The following is a 24,985-nucleotide window of genomic DNA, read 5'->3' on the forward strand; positions in this document are numbered from 1 at the left end:
TACTAGTAGGCCAACGTAGTCCACCTTGGTCCTGCACCACTGGCATTTCGACAGTGAGATTTTAGCACCAGCAGTAGTCAGTTGATTCAGAACATTGTCGATCTCAGCCAAGTGTAAGTCCAGTGTTGGCTGCCTCAAAAGGACATCGTCCACATAGATCAGTGTCCCACGGTCGTGGGCGTCTGGACATGCTTTGTTCAAAAAGATGTTGAACTCAGCTAGTGAGTTAGCGTAGCCAAAGGGGCACCTGGTGAAGGTGTATTGTCGGCTACCAAAAGTGAAAGCTACTTTGTGTTGGTCCTCGGTGCGCACAGGAATGGTCCAAAAACCAGAGGCGACGTCGAGGGTGGAAAAGTACTTACCATCGGTGACCTTGGGCAGTTCCTGTTGGATCTGGGTCATTGGCCACCTAGATAAAGGAACTTGTTTGTTTAGCTTTCTGTAGTCTATGGCAAGTCTCCACTTACCATTTGGTTTCAAAACTGGCCATAAAGGCGCGAAGTAGGCGCTATTACAATGTCTGATTATGCCTTTATCTAAAATGTCATCAATGATTTCCTTGACAGGTTGATGTGCTGCCAGGGGAATCTTGTATTGTCTGACAAATGTAGGCGGTGAGTTTGGCGGAGTTGGGATGCTCACTGTGTGGAGCAAGGTCAACCCACAATCCATTGAGTCAGTCGTGAATTACTTCTCATATTTCATGAGAACTTGGCGGAGTTTATCCCTTTCTTCATCAGTCGTCAGGGTGTCGGCTTGGGCGACCACCTGTTCAATCTGTGAAGAAATTGCTAAGGGTTCTTGATGTTTGGAGAGCTCCAGTGAGTCCCTTTCTGTGTCGTTAGACCTGTCTATAGGTAAGACACTATAGGTTTGAGGTCCTTTTCGACATCATTGGTTGAGAAGAGAGCTATGGCCTGTGTTGGTTTTGCGAACCAAACTGGACCAGTCTCTTGACTCGATACCAGGTTGTCTGGGAGTTCTCCCAGAAATGGAGTGCCAAGTTCAAAATCATGAAAATCTGTGGAGATCAACCATCCTAGCTTTGTGTTTCTGGGGATCAGTACCTCCTCTGTGCCCGTGTTACACACAGCAACAGATATGGTTCTGGAGTCGAGGCTCACTTGGCTTGTGGCCTCATTGGACAGTCCTAGTTTGAAAAACGTAGGAGATGGTTGAAAGTACGCCTGTTTAAGGCTAATAGCTTGTCCCGCCACGATGTGGACTCGTACAATTAGGTTTGTTACCTGAGGTGGTACTGAGGTGTGGGGTACCAGGCCCTTTGATACGGGCTGTTAGGTCTCTGTATGACTGGTGTCAGAGCCTGGTCCGCATTGCCTGCAGTAAGTCGGGCTTGTTCCCGGTGAGAGTTGGACTCTGCCAAGGCTGCCCTTTGTCACTGATTCTGTTCATAACTTTTATGGACCGAATTTCTAGGCGCAGCCAAGGTGTTGAGGGGATCCATTTTGGTGGCCTTAGGATTGCGTCTCTGCTTTTTGCAGATGATGTGGACCTATTGGCTTCATTGGATCGTGATCTACAGCTTTCGCTGTAGCGGTTCGCAGCAGAGTGCGACATGGCCGGGATGAAGATCAGTTCTTCCAAATCCAAGGCCATGGTCGTGAGCGGGAAAAGGGTAGAGTGCCCTCTCCGGGTCAGGGAGGAGATCCTGCCCCAAGTGGAGGAGTTCAAGTATCTTGGGGTCTTGTTCACAAATGAGGGAAAAATAGAGCGTGAGATCAAGAGTCAAGATCAAGAGTCTGCTGTGAAGCGGGCGCTGTACAGGTCTGTCGTGGTGAAGAGAGAGCTGAGTGAAAAGGCGAAGCTCTCAATTTACCGATCGATCTACGTTCCCACCCTCAACTACGGTCATGAGCTTTGGGTTGTGACCGAAAGAACGAGATTTTGCATACAAGCAGCCTAGATTCACATCCTGGATAGAGAGGTATAATGGTTTGAGAAAGGAGTAAAGGAGGCTATCTTTGTGAAAAGAAATTGTCTATCATTAAACAGGGGCGGAGCCTCCGTGTTCAACTGTCCCCCTCTTACAATGCTGTTATTGCTAGTTTCACTCAGCCCCCTGTGAATAGCAAACAGCCATCAGGGTGCTAATGATCCATCGTTAGGCTGATGGTCCTCCTTGATCATGTGAGCAGCTGGTTTTGGCTGTCGGCAGCAAACTGGTTGATCCACTCTGAGAAGGTGCTATTTATGACTGAGCTGAATACAGCACCTCAGACTTAAGGAGTCTTCAGGCTGTTGCGTTTTGGGAGCTGACTGCGGGTTGTCAGTCACTGCAGCTAGCTACGGCTATCTGTGGGTCTCAGGCTTCCTCTCTGGCCCTGGACCCTCAGCCAGCCCTCACCGCTTCCTTTGGTTCTATCTCTCTCAGAAGTGGCAACTCATACTATCAAAAAATCAATGAGACGTCAATTAAGTTTTATCAATTATATTAAAAAAAGACAGGAAAAAGATTACAGCTTTACAACGCTTGACTCTCCGGACTGTGACGTGTCCACAGACCCGGAAGAGCCTCGAAGTCCCATGTCATCTCTAATTTATGGGGTCCTATGACTCCTCCTTTCGCAGAAGGGGAGCTCATCCTATCAGTATATAAGGGGGCATGGCAAAGTGTGGTCTTATGTGGACTGACGTGTTAGGAAAAATATGAGATGGTGCTTCAAAGCCTTTCAATGTGATGTGGCAAGCAGATTAAACTATTCCTTTGCTGATATTGAAAATCCCAGGGAGACTCTTTAGAGTTTGCTGGCCCAGTTTAACCCAGTCAGAACTGGGTCATAATTTCATTATAATCCCGTCTCTGGGCAGATCAAGTCCATAGGACCAGTCTAAATAAAAAATATCGTAACAACTCCCCCTGGGTGGCGGTCCCCGAAGGGGTTCCCCCGCATACAAAACTCCCAGTTCAATACCGCTAGATAAGCAAGCAATTAATCACTTTCCTCTGATTGAATGTGAAATACTCTTTATATCTTGGCGGGAGATGCCTACAGGCTATAGAGTGTGTGTGACCTGACCACCTCAGGTCAAATAAGATGTCAGAGCTGACGGCTAACGTCATAATCTGCCAGCCCTCAGGTCGCCTGACCCAGCATCTGGACATCTGCCTAGGAATTCAGCATCCCCTGGTGTGGTGCAATAACATAATGGAAATTTCTAACATTGGTCTAAGTCAGTTCTCTAAATATGATTTAATAATTGTAGGAGGTGTCCTAATGCAAGAAAGCGTTTTAATCTAATATGTTAACCAGTCGTAGAACCTAATCTTTTTGACTCCAAGGGCAGGCCTGGTCCATCGTGTCCATCTGAAAAAGAAAAATAAAAGAAAAAACTCCGTGCCCCCTTCCCTTTTTCAATTGTGCCGTCTCTATTTTATTTGCACAGAGCGCTGCCAGTATTTTTAGCCTGTCACAGCTGAAAAATGTGTTTGTGTGAATAAAAATCTAATTTAAACATTTTAACGTGTTTTAATGTGCATATGTATGTAAATAACAGAACCTCCCAACTCTCCCTGGTGATCTAATATAAAAACATTCCCAATTAACAAACAAATCAATTTACCCATGCCACCCTTTAATTTAATATCAATTTGGATTGAAAAGTGTCATAAGTTCACCCCCTGGAAAATCTATAGTATATAAACCCATTTTATGTATTTATTATACTCCTCTGGTCTCCTCTTCAATGGCCCAGCTGTAAAAATTTGTTATTTCATAGAAAACAATGTCAAAGATTAAGTTTATCATCGCAATTGCACCATCTAGTGGCGTTATTTCATTATGATCTGCTCTTGAAAATTTGTATGTCTTCACACATCATATATTCATCATACACACAAATCATCAAGTAATCATTAAAATGTAATATTTATCTAAGTACCATGCAATATTATCTTGTCCTACCATGTTAGTTTTAAGGAAAAAACGTCATAACGCTCCATAATACTGTTAATAACCTGTAAACGTTAATATTAAAAAAATCAGAAAATGTAAAACCCTTCACTGTGCTGGTAACGTTAATTAGATGTTAATAATGATAAATGATGTCATTTTGATGTTACTTAAACTGTCAGCCAGATCATTATGAACCTTAAAGAACCTTCAGTCATAATAAATGATAACACTCTCATTTGATGCGTGATGTTCTCAGCTCATAGAGTAGAACCGGTGACTTTTTCCTCCCTGGCACGCCACTCCATTCCTCCTTATCAGGGGCATTTCCTCGGACATCTGTCCAGCAACCATCCTCCAAACCCCTGTCATTGGACTCTCAACCTCCCTGTCAGCGACTCATTTGAAGCTGCATTATCAGGAAAAAAGAACAAACATCCTTCCCACACAATATATCACAAAACTCCATCAGTCCATCTATCTAAATTTCTATAATTTTCATTATCAATATATAATTATCAATTATCATTCATTCTGGGTAAGTCAATGGTTCATACTCATCTGACACTTCTCTGGGAACGTTTATCACAAACTCACACAGGTGATCCCTGCGTTCACCTTTCCTGGATCTTTTTCATCTTAGGTAAGGTGATAAGAAACAAACACAAACAGCACAAACACCCTGCTGGCAACCAACCAGCCAAACAGAGTCCATCCTTCTACCCGTCATCCTATTCCTGTCAAGTTTTTCTGAATTGAGTCATCACATTTAGTATTTTATCAGCAACACTTACGGTTTTTCTTCATGCACCAAATTTCACAAGTCATTATAAGTGTTATACAACATCACTCTAAAATGCTATGTCTTCAATCATGTTAGTAGTTGTTAGGATTCATTATTATACATTTTCTATTAGTATCTGTTAAAGAATAATAAAATGAGTAAAAATAGTGAAAAATAAGTAAAAAAATAGTGTATTCCAACTATGTTAGCGCTTGTAAAAAATCTTACTTGAGATAAAAACATCTATGGGTTTGGTTTAATCTTCTTTTAACTCTGTCACTGAACATTTTAAGTGATTTAGAAGTCAAATATCTAGCAAAGTTTTTGATCCTTACATCATATACAATATTCCAGCCTAATTTATCATCCAAAACAACCTCTAACATTTAACTTATCTCATTATAGAAAAACCAATAGTCATTACTTAAAATCATGAATTATGTCTTTCCTGATTAATATTTACTCGTATTCAGTCATCCATAACACTGATACCTCACTGGTTGTCCCATCTGTCCATTTTATAGTTTTAGGTTCTCAATTCTCCTTATGGCATCTCCTGTAGAGAGAAAAATAGCGGGGAGGGGGGTTACAGCCATCCATACCTACTGAGGCAATTTATAGTTAAACAACTAAATTTCATTCAAGATGGCGCCAGTGTGTGTGGCTGTCCGTCTGTCGCTCTTGGTTTGTTTTGTTTTATTTCTCTGTTTTGTGCTCAGCACTAAGTCTGTGCTTGTGTACAATCGCCAGTCCCTCCTGGATATTCGACATGTTGTTGGCAATCTCAATGCCTTTGATTATGGTGGACAGAAAACTTTACTCCCGCTCCTGTCAGGAGTCCCAGCTCATCTCCCCCGGGCCCCTGGGCGCCCCCCCCCCCCCCCACCCCACCCGGCGGAAACGTCGTTACCGCGGTAAACGTGGAGGACAGCTGGTGAAACTAAAGATCTGCCTGGCCCGTTCTACGTCCATTTCTCAGACAAGAAATAGATTATTTCCGTCTTTTGCTGTGCCTTGGCGGTTCCTGGATCCTGTTGACAGCTGCCTGCTACCTGTCACCGGCCTGGATGCGGGTGTTTGCCCCCACCCCTCCTGCTTCTCTCGGCTCCACCGGCGTGGAGTGAACCTGCAGAGTCTGAAGACGCTGCCCCGGGCCCTAGCACCCGTCAGTTTACATGCTGCAGTTTCTGCCAGGATTGGCCTGGTGAACGCCAGATCTCTGACAAACAAAACTTTCATCCTGCGGGACTTTTTCAGTTTCTGTCATTTGGATTTGCTCTGCATCACAGAGACCTGGGTTGAGGCTGATGACTCCAGTGTTTTTGTTGAACTTCTACCAGACGGCTGCTCTTATCTAAGCTCCCCTCGGATGTCAGGCCGTGGAGGAGGAACGGCGGTGGTTTATAAGAACAACTTTAAATGCAAGCAATGCTCTGCACTGTCTTCATTCTCCAGCTTCGAGGTGACTTTATTTGAGGTGGGTCGCTCACACCCCGTGCTGTGCGCTGTCATCTAAAGAACCCCTAAATATAATAAGGATTTCTTGAATGACTTTTCTGATTTCCTGACTGGAATAATGATAAACTGTGATCGAGTCCTTATTGTTGGAGATTTTAAGATACATGTATGCTGCCCAGAGAAACTACTGGTGAAGGACTTTCTCAGCCTCACTGACTCATTTAACCTGGTTCAATGGGTGGCTGGTCCCAAACATGAACATACACACACGTTGGACCTGGTTCTCTCTCACGGCTTGTCTGTGAACGACCTGGAACTATATGATAATGTGATTTCTGACCATATCCATCCATCCATCAATTTTCTTCCGCTTATCCGGGGTCGGGTCGCGGGGGTAGCAGCCTAAGTAGGGAGGCCCAGACTTCCCTCTCCCCAGCCACTTGGGCCAGCTCTTCCGGGGGAATCCCGAGGCGTTCCCAGGCCAGCCGAGAAACATAGTCCCTCCAGCGTGTCCTGGGTCTTCCTCTGGGCCTCCTTCCAGTGGGACGTGTCCGGAACACCTCACCAGGGAGGCGTCCAGAAGGCATCCTAAACAGATGCCCAAGCCACCTCAACTGGCTCCTCTCGACGTGGAGAAGCAGCGGCTCTACTCTGAGTCCCTCCCGGATGATCGAGCTTCTCACCCTGTCTCTAAGGGAGAGCCCAGACACCCTGCGGAGAAAACTCATTTTGGCCGCTTGTATCCGAGATCTCATTCTTTCGGTCACAACCCAAAGCTCGTGACCATAGATGAGGGTGGGAACGTAGATCGATTGGTAAATTGAGAGCTTCGCCTTTTGACTCAGCTCTCTCTTTGCCACAACAGACCTGTACAGCGCCCGCTTCACTGCAGACGCTGCACCTATCCGCCTATCGATCTCACGCTCCATTTTTCCCTCATTCGTGAACAAGACCCCAAGATACTTGAACTCCTCCACTTGGGGCAGGACCTCCTCCCTGACCCGGAGAGGGCACTCTACCCTTTTCCGGCTCAAGACCATGGCCTCGGATTTGGAGGAACTGATCTTCATCCCGGCCGCGTTGCATTCGGCTGCGAACCGCTCCAGCGAAAGCTGTAGATCACGATCTGATGAAGCCAATAAGACCACGTCATCTGCAACAAGCAGAGACGCAATCCTAAGGTCACCAAAACGGATCCCCTCAACACCTTGGCTGCGCCTAGAAATTCTGTCCATAAAAGTTATGAACAGAATCGGTGACAAAGGGCAGCCTTGGCGGAGTCCAACTCTCACCGGGAACAAGCCCGACTTACTGCCGGCGATGCAGACCAGACTCTGACACCAGTCATACAGAGACCTAACAGCCCGTATCAAAGGGCCCGGTACCCCATACTCCCAGAGTACCCCCCACAGGGCCCCCCGAGGGACACGGTCGAACGCCTTCTCCAAGTCCACAAAGCACATGTAGACTGGTTGTGCAAACTCCCACGCACCCTCCAGGACCCTGCTGAGAGTGTAGAGCTGGTCCAGTGTTCCACGGCCAGGACGAAAACCGCACTGCTCCTCCTGAATCCGAGGTTCGACTATCTGATGGACCCTCCTCTCCAGAACCCCCGAATGGACCTTACTAGGGAGGCTTAAGAGCGTGATTCCCCTGTAGTTGGAACACACTCTACGGTCCCCCTTTTTGAATAGGGGGACCACCACCCCGGTCTGCCAATCCAGGGGAACTTCCCCTGGATTGGCTGGATAACTACTGCTCATCTACCATCACTATTAACACCAGTGTACCACAAGGCTGTGTGATGAGTCCCTTCCTCTACTCCTTCTTCATCCATGACTGCAAACCTGTTGATGGTTCCTATACCATCATTCAGTTTGCAAATGACATCTGGCTGAGTGGTGTGACACCAACAACCTGCTGCTCAATGCTGAGAAGACTAAGGAGCTCATTGTGAACTTCAGGAGGAATGCTGGCCCACATCCACCCATCTTCATCAAGGGGACAGTGGTGGAGCGTGTGAACAGCTTCGAGTTCCTGGGTGTCCACATCTCCGAGGATCTCACCTGGATGACTGACTATTCCAAGCTGGTCAAGAAGGCTCACCAGCACCTTTTCTTTCTGAGGACTCTGAGGAAGAACCACCTGTCCTCAGACATCCTGGTGAACTTTTACCACTGCACCATTGAGAGTATCCTGACCAACTGCATCACAGTCTGGTACGGGAGCTGCTCTGCCTCAGACCGGAAGGCACTGCAGAGAGTGGTAAAAGCTGCCCAACACATCACCGGAGCACCACTTCCTGCCATAGAGGACATCTGCAGGAAGCGGTGTCTAAAAAGGGCTGGGAAAATCATAAAAGACTCCAGCCACCCAGCACACAGACTCTTCATCCTCCTGCCCTCTGGGAGGCACTACAGGAGCCTCCGGACTAAAACCACCAGGTACCAGAACAGCTTATTCCCCACAGCTGTCACATTCCTGAACTCTGCCTCCTGACATTTGAACAACAACCACACTCTGTATCCTGATGCATGCGCAATAATCCAGGTAGAAAAATTAAAAAAAAATCAATCTGGTCCTCTGGACATTCAAAAAAACAAAAAACAAAACAAAGCAAAAAAGTATAGAAACGTTTCGTTTCTCATCCAAGAGACTTCCTCAGTCTAAGGTGCTGTTTTCAGCTCAGTCTCTTAAATAAACAGGGGTGGAGGCCTCTGGGTTCAACTGTCCCCCTCTTACAATGCTGTGATTGCTAGTATCACTCAGCCCTCTGTGAATAGTGTAGTGGACTAGGCCCATGTCAAAACTGACCAGATGGACAGAGACTGTTATTTCATTGATCTGCATCCAGAAATACAGTTTGAGCCATCTGGAGACTTTCTTTCTTGAAGTAATCAAGTAGAAAAGACAATTCTCTATGATCATTACTATTTTACAAATGTTTGATAATCAAATTGTGTTAGTTCACTCAATGTTTACAGGTTGAAGAGAACTACTCATTTTATTTACATAAACAGTAAGTAATGATTTTTATTCCTCATTCAAAGAAGAAATCAGGGTAATATGCATTTCTTGATTTTTCTGTCTTCAATGAGCAAATTTGTAAGTATGTTAAAGTTCAGGCTTCGGTCAACTAAAATGTTTACTGAGAAGAAATGTCATGTTTAATCTTTACAGCAGATAATCAGAGTAGAGGTTCCACGAAGTCTCGTTTTCTCCAATAATCTTTCTGTCTGTTTTTAAACAATCTCATTCTCTGCCCTTGACTTTGATAACACCTTACATCACAAACCACACCTCTGATCTGGTCCATCCACCAATCAGAAAGCTCTAAAATGAACCGGAAGTCAACTCATTTAAATATGGCAACTTCCCGGTTCTCGCCAGAGTTAAGAGTTAAAGAGTTCCAGAGTTTAACTCTCTGAAGAGAGTTCTGAAGGAGTTCAGAATTCTGACAAACCAGGATGCAGAGAGGATTTTGGGAGTTACAACTTCTGTTTGGATAACCTCGCACGACTCTCTAAGGGTTTGGCTGTCCTCATGGAGACGCTGAAAGAGTCAGAAAGGAACCCTACGCCGACGCTGATTTTATCATCAACCAGGTAGAAGGTTCTATTTCGACCAAGTGTACCGTGGCCAAGCTGATTCCCCAAAGAGCGTGTTGTTCTGGTCCTACAGATAAACTCCCTCACACATCTCTCTGTAAGATAAATCTCCATTTTCCATCTTAAACTCTCCTTTCTCCTAAAATCATTACAGATATTTTAGAAATATCTGAAGCAAAGTTCTCAATCACCGCCGTGTGATTGATGTCTGTTATTCTGCTGAGAAGTGAGGACAATCGCCGTATTGTCCACTTTCTGTGAACTTGCCATTGTTATTGTTTTCATAATTTGCCAAATTAATGTAAATGTTTGATGTTAAACTTTGATTCTGCAAATAAATGACCGCATTCATTTGATGGGTCAAAGATAAATAACGTCTCTCGTTACATTTCTGTTAAACTCGATACACGACATTTACACAGTCAGAAAGATGAAGAACTCGTGAAAAATGTATGAATATATCCAGCATATGTCATACTACAATAGTAAACAGCCATCAGTGTGCTAATGATCCATTGTTAGGCTGATGGTCTTTCTTGAGCATGTGATCAGCTGGTTTTGGTTGTCAGCAGCAAACTGGTTGATCCACTCTGAGAAGGTGCTATTTAAGAGACTAAGCTGAAAACAGCACCTCAGACTGAGGAAGTCTCTTGGATGAGAGACGAAACGTTTCTATACTTTTTTGCTTTGTTTTGTTTTTTGTTTTTTTGAATGTCCAGAGGACCAGATTGAACTTTTTTGAACCACAGTCTGTATTTTCATACACACAACAACAACACTTGGACTGTAACACCACCACCTGCACTTTCATCTGTTATCCCACTACTTTACAAACTGTACACATAATCTACTACCTACTGTTCATAAGTACTCACATACTTATATATATATTTTTTTCTTTTATATAGTTTGTTTATACCCCTTCATATTTATTAGCTGTTCATAGTATGTACACTCACAACCTGTATATATTTATACTTGTAGTATATTCAAAGCAACTTACTGTATATATATATATATATATATATACCAATTTTTTTTTCTTTTGTTAAGCACTTCTGGATAGATGAAAACTGCATTTTGTTGCTTTGTACTTGTGACATGTGCAATGACAATAAAGTTAAATTCTATTCTATTCTATTCAAAATTATTTTGCTTTTCTTTCTCATTTTTAATGTTCTTGAGCTCAAAGCTCGAGGTTGTGGTCTGATTTCTCATTTTCTTTTTCAGAAACTTAATGACGAGTCAATCATGAGGAGTCTTTTGGAAATTAAAACTCCACTTCGCTCAATTGCGCGAAGTTACATCCTTACAACACCAGAGAGCTCCAACATTGGGATCCTGGAGGTATATCTTGACTTGAATGAGCATGCCTAGTTTTATGTTTAGAAATTTCTATCCACTTGTCATGCTTGTGTGCATGAATGTCATATTAAATTTGGACTTTCAGTTATTTATTTCAACTATTATTTTACCACCTGTAAAAACAACAGCTCAAACATTTCAACAATCTGTACATTTGTCATGCTTGTGTACATGAACGTCATATCAAATTTGGGCTTTCAGTTTTTTATTTGAACCATTCTTTTACCTCCTGTAAAAACAACAGCTCAATCATTTCAACAATTTCGATAATCTGTAACAATTGTTGATGCATCTTATAGTTTTGTTTTATAGTTTTATGACATTTAAATTCTTTATTCCCTTGTGTATGGTCACTTTGAGCGTCCTGGACCCAGATTAACAAACCCAGAGCAACCGGGACCCCAGGCCAGCTGATGGTAGTGGATCTTGCTAAGTAGTAGCTGTAATCAACACTTATTTCCAAAAGAGAAAGGAACATAGAGTGACCTATAAGAGTGGAGGAAGGAGTATGCAGGTTGACTACATTCTGTGTAGAAGAGGAAACCCGAGGAAGATTGGAGACTGTAAGGTTGTAGCAAGGGAGAACTTGGCCAGACAGCATCAGATGGTTGTGCGTAGAATGACTGTTGTTGTGAAGAAGATAAAAATAGTAAAATCAGAGAATAAGACCAAATAGTGGAAGATGAAGATGAAGAAGGAAGAATAAGATAAGATAAGATAAGATAAGATAAGGTAGAACTTTTTTGATCCTGCAGGAAATTATTGTGCCAGAGTTTCAGTACAAAGGAACATACACAAGAATCATAAGATATAAAAATAACAGAGAATATAAAAATGCCAACAATCAAGTTCTAAACAGGTGCAGACATAAACATCAAAGTGTTTATTGTAGTATAGGATTAATTTTTATTATCTATTTGCAGAAAGGGGGAGGAGTTGAAAAAGTTTAATAGCCACAGAACTTCCTGTGGCATTCTGTGTAGCACCTTGGTGGTCTCAGTTCACAATTGAAGGTGCTGCGGTAAGAGTCCACTGTGTCATGCAGGGGGCGTGACATGTTGTTTAGGATCTGGAGCAATTCAGAGAGAAGCTGTTAAAGGTTCTGGGTGGTAAGAAAGAGTTTCTAAATGACTGGGCTACTACAGCAACAGTAATTAGAGAGACAGGTAGGAAGATACTTGATGTGTTATCTGGACAGAGAATGGATGATAAGGAAACCTGTTGGTGGAATTGAGAAGTGCAGAAAGCCATTCAAAGAAACAGGTTAGCCAAGAAGAAATATGACAGTGAGAGGTCTGATGAGAGTGAAGAGAGTTTGAATGTTCTACTTATATTTGCATGTGTAAGATATGTGGATGTCATTAGCGAGGACAGTTCTAGTTCCGGCAAGCTGAGAGACAACAGCTCCCCCCGGCTTCTCTGCAGTTTTTTTAATCATCAAACTGACCCTTTTTTGAACCAGACTAAAGTTGGTCCCCCTTCCAACTGAATTCGGTGTTCAGTGACTCAGAGAGCCAGACAGGACCGTCCCAAAAAAATTATTTCAGTCCAGGACCGGCCGCTCCCACTCAACCGGTCACTCTGAACGCACCCTGCTGGCCAGGTAACTCCTCGAGCTGGGGAGTTGTGGCACAAAGGTCCAGTGTTTTTTCTCTCTCTCTCCGGACGCCAATGAACTTCTCATATGGACCTTTGTGGTTCTACCTGGTTCCGACAAGAACTGCTGGGTGGTATTTTGCTGGCTTTTTTGCTGGTTTTCTGCTGGACTGACCCTCGTGGTGTCTTCATTGGTGTGGGGGAAGTGTACCCGTGTCCCCCGAACTGGACCAGAACTGACCGAGTTGGCTGTGGGGGACTTCGTCTTTAATAGAGCCGGTCTCGGCTTCAGTGAGCAACCCGTTACCTTTAAATGAAGGACTTTCCACCTCAGTGGAATCGCTGTGTTCGCCTGGAGGAGACGTTCTGATGCTTTGAAGCACCGTCGGAACCGGACCGGAGCAGAACCAGGCCAGGGATGACTTCAGCCACTTCAGCCTCTTCGTTTCTCGTGCTGTGGAGCACCAGAGCCAGACTGGAGCAGAACCAGACCGGACCAGTGACGACTTCAACCTCAGCCTCTCCGGTTAGTCTTGTTGTTTTTCACCAGAGGTGACTCTCATGCTGTGGGGTGCGGAGGTGACATGCAGAGAAGCGGAGGAGCAGCGCTGCGTGGTGCTCGAGAGAAGTTCGGAGTTTGCATTAGAGTGGCTGCAGACCTCCATCCAAACTCACCTGGATAATAATTATTTTTATTCTGGATCACGCTGTTGTCCCCTGTTGACCAGAAATGAACTAAGACCATTCCTTTCATTTCAGGAGGATTTTCTGGCAGCTCGCTCTGCTATTTGCTGTGAATTATCTGTTTCTGCCTGTTGATTCTGGACCCAGCTTCTGTTTCTCATGGGAGCATCCATCCATCTTGGCAGGGGGTTGGAGTCCCCCTCAGCCCAACTCAAACTGTAGTTGGGCCACCTCGTCAGACTTGTTTGTCCATTTGATTTGTGACGCTTTATGGTCTGAGACTTTTCTGCACCAGTCATAATATTGTCATTATTTTTAGATCTCAGAATATCTGGAGTCACTGAATCTTGTTAATACACCTGGATCTGCCCATCACTGCAACTTTCACTGTTTTTGGGTTCTGAATGATCGCGTCTTCATTAATCTTTCTCATGGTTCAGTTATGGGGGCTAATTGTCACACTACTAACTCCTGTAATTACACATCAGTCACACAAAACAAAACAAAAAAAAGTCTGATAATAATGTTGTTACTGCTCTCAGGGATTCAGTCCAACCCTGGACCCACACTAATAATTACAGCACACCAAATTAATTTAAAAACGTCAGGACTTCATTTTCTGCATGCAAACACCTATCCCAGATTAATTCTATAAAGGGATCTGAAATGCTTTTGCGAACAATCATTCCTCTGGGATCTATCCCACTTTGACTGGCATCGTATTCTATTAATTGATGACGTGAACTCTGCTTGAAACTCCAGATGACCTGACTGAAAAATGTTGGATTGTAAACCTGGATTATTGAGCATGGACTTTGTTGTTTTCAACCAGTTTGACACGACTGTCAACAAGGAAGAGGGTTGGTAATGGAGGAGGGGGCATTTCAAAGAGACAAACTTAGCACCATCAAAACTGGTTTGTTCCACTTTGGAGTAAGCTGTTGGGAGAAGAATCAGTTTTGTGTTGTGTGTTTCCTTGACTGATGAAGCCTTCCGGATCGAAGGCGAAACATTTCAGCACAAAAAAAGAAACTGTCCAGATGACCTGACTGAAAAATGTTGGATTGTAAACCTGGATTATTGAACATACCATACCATACCATACCATACCAATTTATTTATATAGCACTTAAAACAGCAACAAGGCCAACCAAAGTGCTGTACAAAAGAACCAAACATGTACAGCAGCATGGACATGGACTTTGTTGTTCTGTTTGGAACTATTTTCATAATAGTTTCATTTCTTTTGTGACCAAACATGCTCCTTTTCATCAGTTCAGAAAAAATGGATGAGACAGCCCCTGGTTTACTCCAGAGCTAGCTGACCTCCTGCACAGGAGATATCATCTTTGGGCCGCAGCGAAAAAATCTGGCTCAGACACTGATTGGTTGAGTTTTCAACAGATGAGGAATAAATGCACAATGGCCATCAAAGCAGCAAAACGCAACTATTTATCTCAGACCTCCAAAAATCTAAATGATCCTAACAGATTCTGGAAAACCATCAAATCTCTCTCAGGCAGCCCTCAATCATCTGACCTCCCATCACAACTTCTGGTTAACTCTGTTCCTGTGTCAAATAAGCACAAAATCCTTAACTGTTTCAACAAACATTTTGTTGCTTCTAGTTCTTTATTTGACACAGTTACTAATGGAAAATCAGCCACTTCACTTAATAACCAAACTTCTACAATTCAGATCCCTCCTACAAGTCAATCCTCAGTTAATCGCACATTCTCTTTTTCTCCATTCTCAGTCAGTGAGGTAAATACATGTCTTACATGTCTCTGCGTGAGTGCAGCTACGGCATGCGCTCTCAGGACATCATTACCTGCAGTGTTCCCTCAATGAGAACTCAACTAGGCAAGAGGGCCTTCTCCTACTCCACTCCTGTTTCCTGGAATACTTTACAAAAACAATTGAAGCTCTCGACCTTGACCTCTCTAAGTGGCTTTAAGAATCTGTTGGACTCCTGGCAGGGACCAATGCAGACATGTTCCTGTTTTTAGTTTTCTACATTCGCCTTGTAATCTAGTAGTTTTTTGTTACCTTTGTCTTTTAGCCATCCTATTTGTTAAAAAAAACTGTAGTATGACTTTTTACAACTGTTTATTGTTGTCGCTGTTGTCCATTGTTGTCATTATTCTTTGTTGAAATCAGGTCTCTCTTGTAAATGAGTCCTTGAGGCTCAATGGGATTTACCTGTCTAAATAAAGGTTGAAAAATAAACTGTTAAAAGATCTTGATCCTAAAAAATCTGCAGGACCAGATGAACTTCCACCTTATTTCCTAAGGCTCGCTGCTCATATCACAGTCCCTGTGACCCACATCTTAAACCTGTCCATAAGCCAAAACTCAATTCCAGATGCTTGGAAAACAGCTTTTGTTTTTCCTTTGCTGAAGTGAGGTGAGCCCACCTCACTGAACAACTATCAACTAATCTCTAAACTCTGCATTTTAGCCAAGGTTCTAGAAAAACTGATAAACTCTCATAAAAATTACCTGGACTCATTTAACATCTTACCTCTCCATCAATCTACTTTCAGGAAACAACACAGAACGACGACTGCTTCACTGAAGGTTCTTAATGACGTTGTTCTGGCGTTGTGTTCACTTCCGGCGAGCTGATGGACAGAAGCTCCCTCCGGCTTCTCTGCAGTCTTTTATCATCAAACTGACCTGTTTTTCAAACCGGACTAAAGTTGGTCCTCCTTCCAATCGAATTCGGTGTTCAGTGACTCAGAGAGCAGGAAGGGACCGTCCAAAAAATATTTTAACCCAGGACCGATCGGCCGCTCCCCCCCCATCGGTCACTCTGAGCGCACCCTGCCGGCCAGGTGACCCCTCGATCTGGGGAGTCGACGCACAAAGGTCCGGTGTTTTTTCTCTCTCTCTCTGGACCTCAACGAACTCTTATCTGGACCTTTGTGGTTCTACCTGGTTCCGACAAATATCGCCGGGTGGTATTTCGCTGGTTTTCAGCTGGACTGGCCCTCGTGGTGTCTCCATAGGTGTGGGGGAAGTGTACCTGTGTCCCTCGAATTGGACCAGAACCGAACCGAGGTGGCTGTGGGGGAATTTGTCTTCAACAGAGCCGGTCTCAGCTTCAGTGAGCAGCCCGTTACTTTTTACTGAAGGACGATCCACCTCCGTGGAGTCGTTGTGTTCACCTGGAGGAGACGCTCCGGTGCTTTGAAGCGCCTCCGGACCGGAGCAGAACCGCGCCGCCGGACTGGGCCGCCGGACCGGAGCAGAACCGCGCTGCCAGACTGGGCCGCCGGACCGGAGCAGAACCGGGCCAGGGATATCTTCAGCCTCTTCGTCTCTCGTGCTTGGAGCGCCGGAGCCGAACTGGAGCAGAACCGGACCGGACCAGTTGCCGACTTCAGCCTCAGCCTCTCCGGTCAGTCTCGCTTTTCACCGGGGGTGCCCCGTGCTGTTCGGGTGCTGAGAAGCGGAGGAGCAGCGTGAAGGAGAAGATCTGCGTGGTGCTCAAGAGAAGTTCGGAGTTTGTATCGGAGTTGCTGCAGGCCTCCATCCAAACTCACCTGGATAATAATTAATTTTATTCCGGATCACGCTGTTGGCCCCTGTTGACCTGAAACGAGCTTGGATCATGTCTTTCTCGTCAGGAGGATTTTTTGGCAGCTCGCTCTGCTATTTGCTGCGAATTATCTGTTTCTGTTTCGGCCTGTTGATTCTGGACCCAGCATCTGTTTCTAATGGGAGCATCCATCCATCCATCCTTCTTCACTGGGGGGCCGGAGCCCCCCTCAGCCCAACTCAAACTGCAGTTGGGCCAACTCGTCGGGTTTGTTTGCCTATTTGAACTGTGACGTTTTATGGTCTGAAACTTTTCTGCATCATTCATATTATTGTCACTATTTTCAGTTCTCAGATTATCTGGAGTCACTGAATCTTGTTAATACACCTGAATCTGTCCATCACTGCAACTTTCACTGTTTTTGGGTTCTGAATGATCGCGTCTTCATTAATGTTTCTCATGGTTCGATTATGGGGGCTAATTGTCACATTGTTAACTCCTGTAATTACACATCAGTCACAAAAAACTCAAGAAAATGTCTGATAATAATGTTGTTACTGCTCTCAGGGATTCAGCCCAACCCTGGACCCCCCACTAATTACAGCACACCAAATGACTTTAAAAATGCCTCTGGGCTTCATTTTCTGCATGTAAATGCTCGTAGCCTTCTGAAAAAACTTGATGCTGTGAAAATCCTGGTCAGTTCTTCTGGGGCAGATGTTATCTTTATTTCTGAATCCTGGCTCAACAAATCTGTAATGAATAATGACGTGGCAATCAATGGATTTAACATCTACCGCTGTGATCGTCAAAAAAGGGGGGGTGGAGTCATTATTTACATTAGAGATTCTCTGGTTTCTAGTCTTGTGACTTCCAAAACAATTCCAAACCAGTTTGAAGCCTTATCTGTAAACATCACCTTGAATGGAGGCCAGATTTTTACTGTAGTAGGTTGTTACCGCCCACCCTCAGCATCACCTGAGGCATTAAATGCCATGAAGGAATTCCTTGGTAATTTAAACTTCACAGAGATCTTTTTGGCTGGAGACCTCAACATTGATTGGTGTAAGTCGACCCCCCTCTGTGACAAATTCAAGGAATGTTGCTTGTCTTTTAATTTAACCCAACTGATCGACTCCCCCACTAGATTAAATAAAAGCCACCCTGAAAATTCCTCCATCTTAGACCTGTTTCTAACTAAAATGCCTCACAAATTCCCTGGTACAGGTGTATTTGCTGATCTTTTGAGTGATCATTGTGTGACAGCGGCTTTAAGAAATAGTAAACTTCCACCTTCTAAGCCCAGATTAATTCAAAAAAGGGATTTGCAACGTTTTTGTGAACAGTCATTCCTCTGGGATCTGTCTCACTTTGACTGGCATCGTATTCTGTTAACTGATGACGTGAACTCTGCTTGGAACTATTTCCATAATAATTTCATTTATTTCCTGAACATACATGCTCCTTTTCGTCAGTTCAGAATAAAGGGACGAGACAGCCCCTGGTTTACTCCAGAGCTAGCTGACCTCCTGCACAGGAGAGAACATCTTTGGGCTGCAGCGAGAAAATCTGGCTCAGACACTGATTGGTTGAGTTTTTGACAGATGAGGAATAACTGTTAAAGCAGCAAAACACAACTATTTCTTATCTCAGACCTCCAAAAACCTAAATGACCCTAACAGATTCTGGAAAACCATCAAATCTCTCTCAGGCACCCCCCAATCATCTGACCTCCCATCACAACTTCTCGTTAACTCTGTTCCTGTGTCAAATAAGCACGAGATCCTGAACAGTCTCAACAAACATTTTGTTGCTTCTAGTTCTTTATTTGACACAGTTACTAATGGAAAATCAGCCACTTCACTTAATAACCAAACTTCTACAAATCAAATCCCTCCTACAAGTCAATCCTCAGTTAATCACACATTCTCTTTTTCTCCATTCTCAGTCAGTGAGGTCAATAAACTGTTAATAGATCTTGATCCTAAAAAATCTGCAGGTCCAGATGAACTTCCACCTTATTTCTTAAGGCTGGCCGCTCATATCATCACAGTCCCTGTGACCCACATCTTCAATCTCTCCATAAGACAAAACTCCATCCCAGACACTTGGAAAACAGCCTTTGTTCTTCCTTTGCTGAAGCGAGGAGACCCCACCTCACTGAACAACTATCGACCAATCTTTAAACTCTGCATTTTAGCCAAGGTTCTAGAAAAACTGATAAACTCTCAAATCAAAGATTACCTGGACTCATTTAACATCTTACCTCCACATCAATCTGGTTTCAGGAAACAACACAGCACAACCACTGCTTCACTGAAGGTTCTTAATGATGTTGTTGAAGCACTGGATGCAAAGGATTATTGTGCTGCACTTTTCTTAGACCTGTCTAAAGCTTTTGACACTGTGGATCATAACATCTTGTGTCATAAACTCTCAGAAATTGGTTTCTCAGAACACACCATTGGTTGGTTCTCTAACTATCTTTCAGACTGGAGGCAATGTGTTCAACATAATGGTACTTCCTCCAGTTATTTAACAGTCAACAATGGTGTACCACAAGGCTCAGTCTTAGGACCCACCCTCTTTACAATCTACATAAATAATGTAGGTAAAAACATCCCTAATGCATCCATACATTTCTATGCTGACGACACAGTTGTTTATTGTCGAGCTAAAACTGCTGCTAAGGCTTTCCAGCTTTTGAAATCTGCATTCAACAACATCCAGACTGATTTGTTTCACCTCAAACTTGTCCTAAATGCCGACAAAACCAAAGGGATGCTTTTTTCAAATAGGAAGTTGGTCCCAGCAGTTCTTCCTCCGATTTTATCCTCAAATGGTGTCCCCATTGAGTTTATTGATTCCTATAAATATTTGGGTATCTTGGCTAACTCGCTTCTCTCTTTTAAGCTCCATGTGGAAAACCTAGTAAAGAAACTGAAAGTTAAACTGGGTTTCTTCAGAAACAGATCCTGTCTAACTCTGAATGCTGGGAAACGTCTTTTATCTGTAACTTTCCTTCCCTCCATTGATTACAGTGACATTATTTACAAGAACGTTCCTACATGCACCCTGCAGATGTTGGATGCTGATTATAATGGTGCACTAAAATTCATAACTGGCTGTAATTATCATACCCATCACTGCACCCTGTATTCACTGGTTAACTGGACATCATTAACTTCACGCAGACTCTCTCACTGGTACATTTTCATCTTTAAATCATTTTGTGGTCTGCTGCCTTCATACATCTGCTCCTACATGTCTCTGCGTGAGTGCAGCTACAGTGTGCACTCTCAAGTCATTATTACCTGCAGTGTTCCCTCAGTGAGGACTGAACAAGGCAAAAGGGCCTTCTCGTACTCCGCTCCTGCTTCCTGGAATATCTTACAAAAATATCTGAAGCTCTCAACCTTGACCTCTCGACTCCTGGCAGGGACCAATGCAGACATGTTCCTGTTTTTAGTTTTCTACATTCACCTTGTAATCTAGCTGTTATTTGTTACTTTTTTTGCCATCTTATTTGTAAAAAAAAATCTGTATGCCTTTCTGTGGCAGTCTGTTGTTGTCGCTGTTGTCCATTGTTTACATCATTCTTTGTTGAAATCAGGTCTCTCTTGTAAATGAGTCCCCAATGCTCAATGGGATTTACCTGTCTAAATAAAGGTTGAATGAAAAAAAAGGTAGTTGGAGTGAGGACAGAGGACAAACTGACATGGAGGAGGATGACTTGCTATGGCAACCCCTAAAGTGGGAACAGCCAAAAAATCAGGAGGAGGAGGAAGAGGTAGAAGAGGAAGTTTTTTCCTCTTTCTTCCCAAAGAAACAGCACATGGACCAGTCATTTTGTGGCTGTCCTTTCTTACCCAAACCAATTGAGGCAGCTGTGTGGAGGTTTGTATAGTACTCTGAGAAGGTGTCTTTTGTAAATTGGTGATCTATAAATAAAATGTAATAAACCAATCAATAGAATCCCCAAATTATTGGTATTCATATCCTTGATGCACTTTTTCTGACTGTATATGCAACTGTATCTTTTTATTCAGACCATCACACTAACTGTTATTGCCTGTGTTGTTTCCAGGGTGACTGGGTTTGGCTGAAGAAAATACCTTTTGGAAAGACAACGACAGCTGTCAATCAGAACACCCAGAATCTGTTTAGCCAGGTACAAGTAGTAGGATCACAACCGGTAGGCAAAAGAGATAAACTATGAAGCGAGTTGAACAAAGCAAGACTTTCTTCACTTAGCCTGGCTTGAAAAAACCTAACTGTCTACTAAGAAATATATCTACAAATGTCTGGTGTTATTTGGTTAACTCAGACTTTCTGTTTTAGTTACACACACAAAAGGGCATTCCACATATTCAGTGCTTTTTCCAGTCAGAATACACAGATAAAGCAAAAGAAGTGAGAAGAAGAGTTTTTTTTCTCAAAGGACAACAGATTGTAGCCAACGTGAAAAATGAAAATGAATGGATAGAGGAGCATAAGTGGTAGCTGGGCACTGCAAAATAGGTGGTTAATTCCTATCAGAGTTAGGGGTTTCATCCAAAGCCCCTCACCGTATGATAAGTGGTTAACCTCCTACCAGAGAGCCAGGGGTTTGATCCACAGCCCCTGACCATCTGATAGGAGGCTAACCTCCTACCAGAGAGCCAGGGGTTTGATCCACAGTCCCTGACTGTCTGATAGGTGGTTAACCTCCTACCAGAGAGCCAGAGGTTTGATCCACTGCCCCTGACCATCTGATAGGAGGTTAACCTCCTACCAGAGGGTCAGAAGTTTGATCTGCAGCCCGTGACCATCTGATAGGAGGTTAACCTTCTACCAGAGCCCCTGACCATCTTATAGGAGGTTAACCTCCTACCAGAGAGCCAGGGGTTTGATCGACAGCCCCTGACCGTCTGATAGGTGGTTAACCTTTTGCCAGAGAGCCAAAGGTTTGATCCACATCTGATAGGAGGTTAACCTCCTACCAGAGGGTCAGAGGTTTGATCTGCAGCCCCTGACCATCTGAAAGGAAGTTAACCTTCTACCAGAGCCCCATACCATATGATATGTGGTTAACCTCCTACCAGAGAGCCAGTGATTTCATCCACAGCACCTGACTTTCTGATTGTATGATTGTGCAGCTACCCATCCAGGCTGTCCTATTGTAAAGTTTGTAGATGATACAGCAGTGGTGGGATGCATCACAAACAATGATTAGTCCAGCTACAGGCAGGAGGTGGAGCACCTGGAGACAACCTCAGCTGGGGCAACAACACCACCAGTCTGATCAAAAAAAGCTAATCAGAGACTCTACTTCCTCAGGTGGCTGAGACAAGTTGGTCTGGAAAGCTCAGTCCTCATCTCCTTCTACAGGTGTGCAGTGTAGAGCATCCTGTGCTCCAGCATCAACGTGTGGCATGGAGGCTGCACAGCTGCAGAAAGAAAAGCTTTGCAGAGAGTGGTGAAGGCTACACAGAAGACTGTTGGAGTCAGTCTCCCCACCATCACAGACATCTACACCTCCAGATGCAGGATTATGGCCACCTGCATCAAGGACCCCACTCATCCAGCAAACACACTTTTTGCCCTGCTCCCCTCAGGAAGGAGGTTAAGGAGCATTAAACTGTAGAACCACTAGACTGAGGAACAGCTTCTCCCCTGAGGCTGTTAGACTCATGAATCTCTAACCAGGATAATCACTTTGAAAAATCACATGTTGCTGCTGATCTGTTTCAATGTTACTGCAGATCTCTTTCATGTTGATGTGGTCATGCACGCTCATCTGCTCATAAAGACTCATGCTCATGTTCGTGCTGCTGTTCGACATAATGCTTTTATGCTATTAGTGCTTAGTGTATTTTTTGTTGTTTTTCTTAGTTCATATTTTAGATGTTATCATTGTTTTCTTTTACATTTTATTGTTGGATGTAACTGGGACCCTGTGGACATAATTTCGTTCCACCACATGTGGTATGAATGACAATAAAGAATCTCTGACTCTGAGAGGTGGATAAGCTCCTATCAGAGTGTTGGGGATTTGATCCACAACACCTGACCGTCTGATAGTTGGTTAATCTCCTATCAGATGGTTGGGGGTTTGATATACAGCCCCTGATCGTCTGATAGGAAGTTAACTTCATATAAGAGGATCAGGGGTTTGATCCACATCCACTTCAGCAAGCTGAAGTGTGCTTTGACACTGTCTGCCCCACCTGTCACTTCTATGTTTATGGATGTATAAAAATAAAAACACTGTAAACTCATTGGCTACTCTGGGGCAGGTGTTGATTTCAGTCTATTACCATGCAGACCTAATTATGCTCAAAGGGATATTTTTGTTAAACTCTGATTTTAGCTCATCACAGCAGAAAATCTTGTTTTGTAGTACACAACCCTCAGTTTGTGACACATCAGGCACACGTTGAACACCAAGGAGACACTTTTGGTTTGTACTGAGACCAAAATTAATTGTTTTAATGTTTTTTTTTCTTTTTCTGTGTAGTCCTAATGTTGTCCCTTTAGTTTTTAGTTTGATGGTGTGATACAGGTAAAAGTCGTGTAAAAGTCAATCATTTGAACAGGAATATTTTCTGTTTGTTGTCTAGTTGCGTGAGATGCGTCATGAGAACCTGAACCTGTACCTGGGTCTGTTTGTGGACTCAGGCATCTTAGCCCTGGTTGTGGAACACTGTCCTCGGGGAAGTCTGGCAGATCTGCTCGCTGACAGTAACGTGAGGCTGGACTGGATGTTCAAGTCCTCCCTGCTCATGGACCTCATCAAGGTTCTTCTGAGAATAAACCACTTTTCTTTTTTTGTTGCAGCTGAAGTATTATTAGTAAACCAGTCCTGATCCAACACTAGGATGATGAAGTCATTTTTTGATGAATCATTAAGAGCAGAACATTTTGTGTATTCTTAATTTAGCTTAGTTTAGCATATTTCTTAGTTCATATCTTACTGCTGTTTTTCTTTACAATTTATACTTTTGTTGGATGTAACTGGGACCCTGTGTACACAATTTCATTCCACCACATCTACTACATGTAGTGTGAATGACAAATAAAGAAACCTTAACCTTTTGTTTAACTTCCACAACTGTTCATTTTTAGAATTTCACTGCAATTTCAAAATGGGCACAAATCTTATGTGCCTTTTTGTAATGATCATCGAGGGATTCCTGTTGAATTTTTTTTTTTTTTTCATTTGATCAGTTTCTTGTCATGGTTCAGATGTGACATTTAATTTTGTCTCTGTCTGGGTTTTAGGGCATGAAGTATCTACATCTGCGAGGTTTGACCCATGGTCGTTTGAAGTCTACAAACTGTTTAGTTGATGGCCGTTTTGTTCTAAAAATCACAGACTACGGGCTTCCCATGATCCTTCAGTCTCAGAGTGTCAGCCTTCCTGATGAAGCACAAGGTACGAACATATTAAATAAGTTAAGGGCCCTGCATATTTCTATCCAAAGTGCAAAACATACTCACTAAGGTAGTTGTGTGACAAAAATCACATCCTTTTTTCTCAGAGCCGCCCCTTCTTGACACTTTTCTCACAAGCGTATGTGCTAAGGATTGTGTGATAGGTCAGAAGTTTGTGGGTGTGTCCTTCAATGTGGAAATGTGCTCAGACAAGGCTCTTTAAGCACTAAATTAGTCAAATGAACAAAAGCTCCCGGATGGCGATGTTGCACACATTGTGCACATAGGAGTCTGTCTGTTGAAAAGTGTGGTGCTCTCTTCATGATAGATTTGTGGCCAAACGGCAGCTGCAGGGATGGAGTGGAGACTGTCAGGAAGAAACCTGTGCAGTGTTCGGCAGGGGGCGGGGCTTCCTAAGAGCTCTGCACTGCGGGTCTTGTGAGAGGTGAAAGGTGTGTGAGAAAACTAATGTCCCACAACCACATGATTGTGCATCGACTGAGTTTGGATGGAGTATGCTGGGCCCTTTAGTCCAAGGTTTGTGTTGTTGCAGTTTGTTGTTGTAATTTAAATGTATTTATTTTTCCTCAATCATCTACACACAGTGCAATAATGTATA

The 24,985-nt window shown here is 43.5% G+C and overlaps 1 protein-coding gene across 1 annotated transcript in view; it reads left to right on the plus strand.

The window, feature by feature from the left end:
- The window catches only part of LOC119414353 (retinal guanylyl cyclase 2), a 214,067-nt gene that overhangs the window by 99,276 nt on the left and 89,806 nt on the right, over positions 1–24,985 (plus strand). The window contains exons 11-14 of the mRNA XM_037681446.1: positions 10,992–11,108; positions 21,038–21,121; positions 23,553–23,729; positions 24,214–24,367. Of these exons, the coding sequence (XP_037537374.1) occupies positions 10,992–11,108; positions 21,038–21,121; positions 23,553–23,729; positions 24,214–24,367 (532 nt within the window). The remainder of the gene's footprint in view (positions 1–10,991; positions 11,109–21,037; positions 21,122–23,552; positions 23,730–24,213; positions 24,368–24,985) is intronic.

The sequence above is a fragment of the Nematolebias whitei genome, chromosome 9 (genome assembly GCF_014905685.2).
Source record: "Nematolebias whitei isolate Nwh7 chromosome 9, NemWhi1, whole genome shotgun sequence".
NCBI lineage: Eukaryota > Metazoa > Chordata > Actinopteri > Cyprinodontiformes > Rivulidae > Nematolebias > Nematolebias whitei.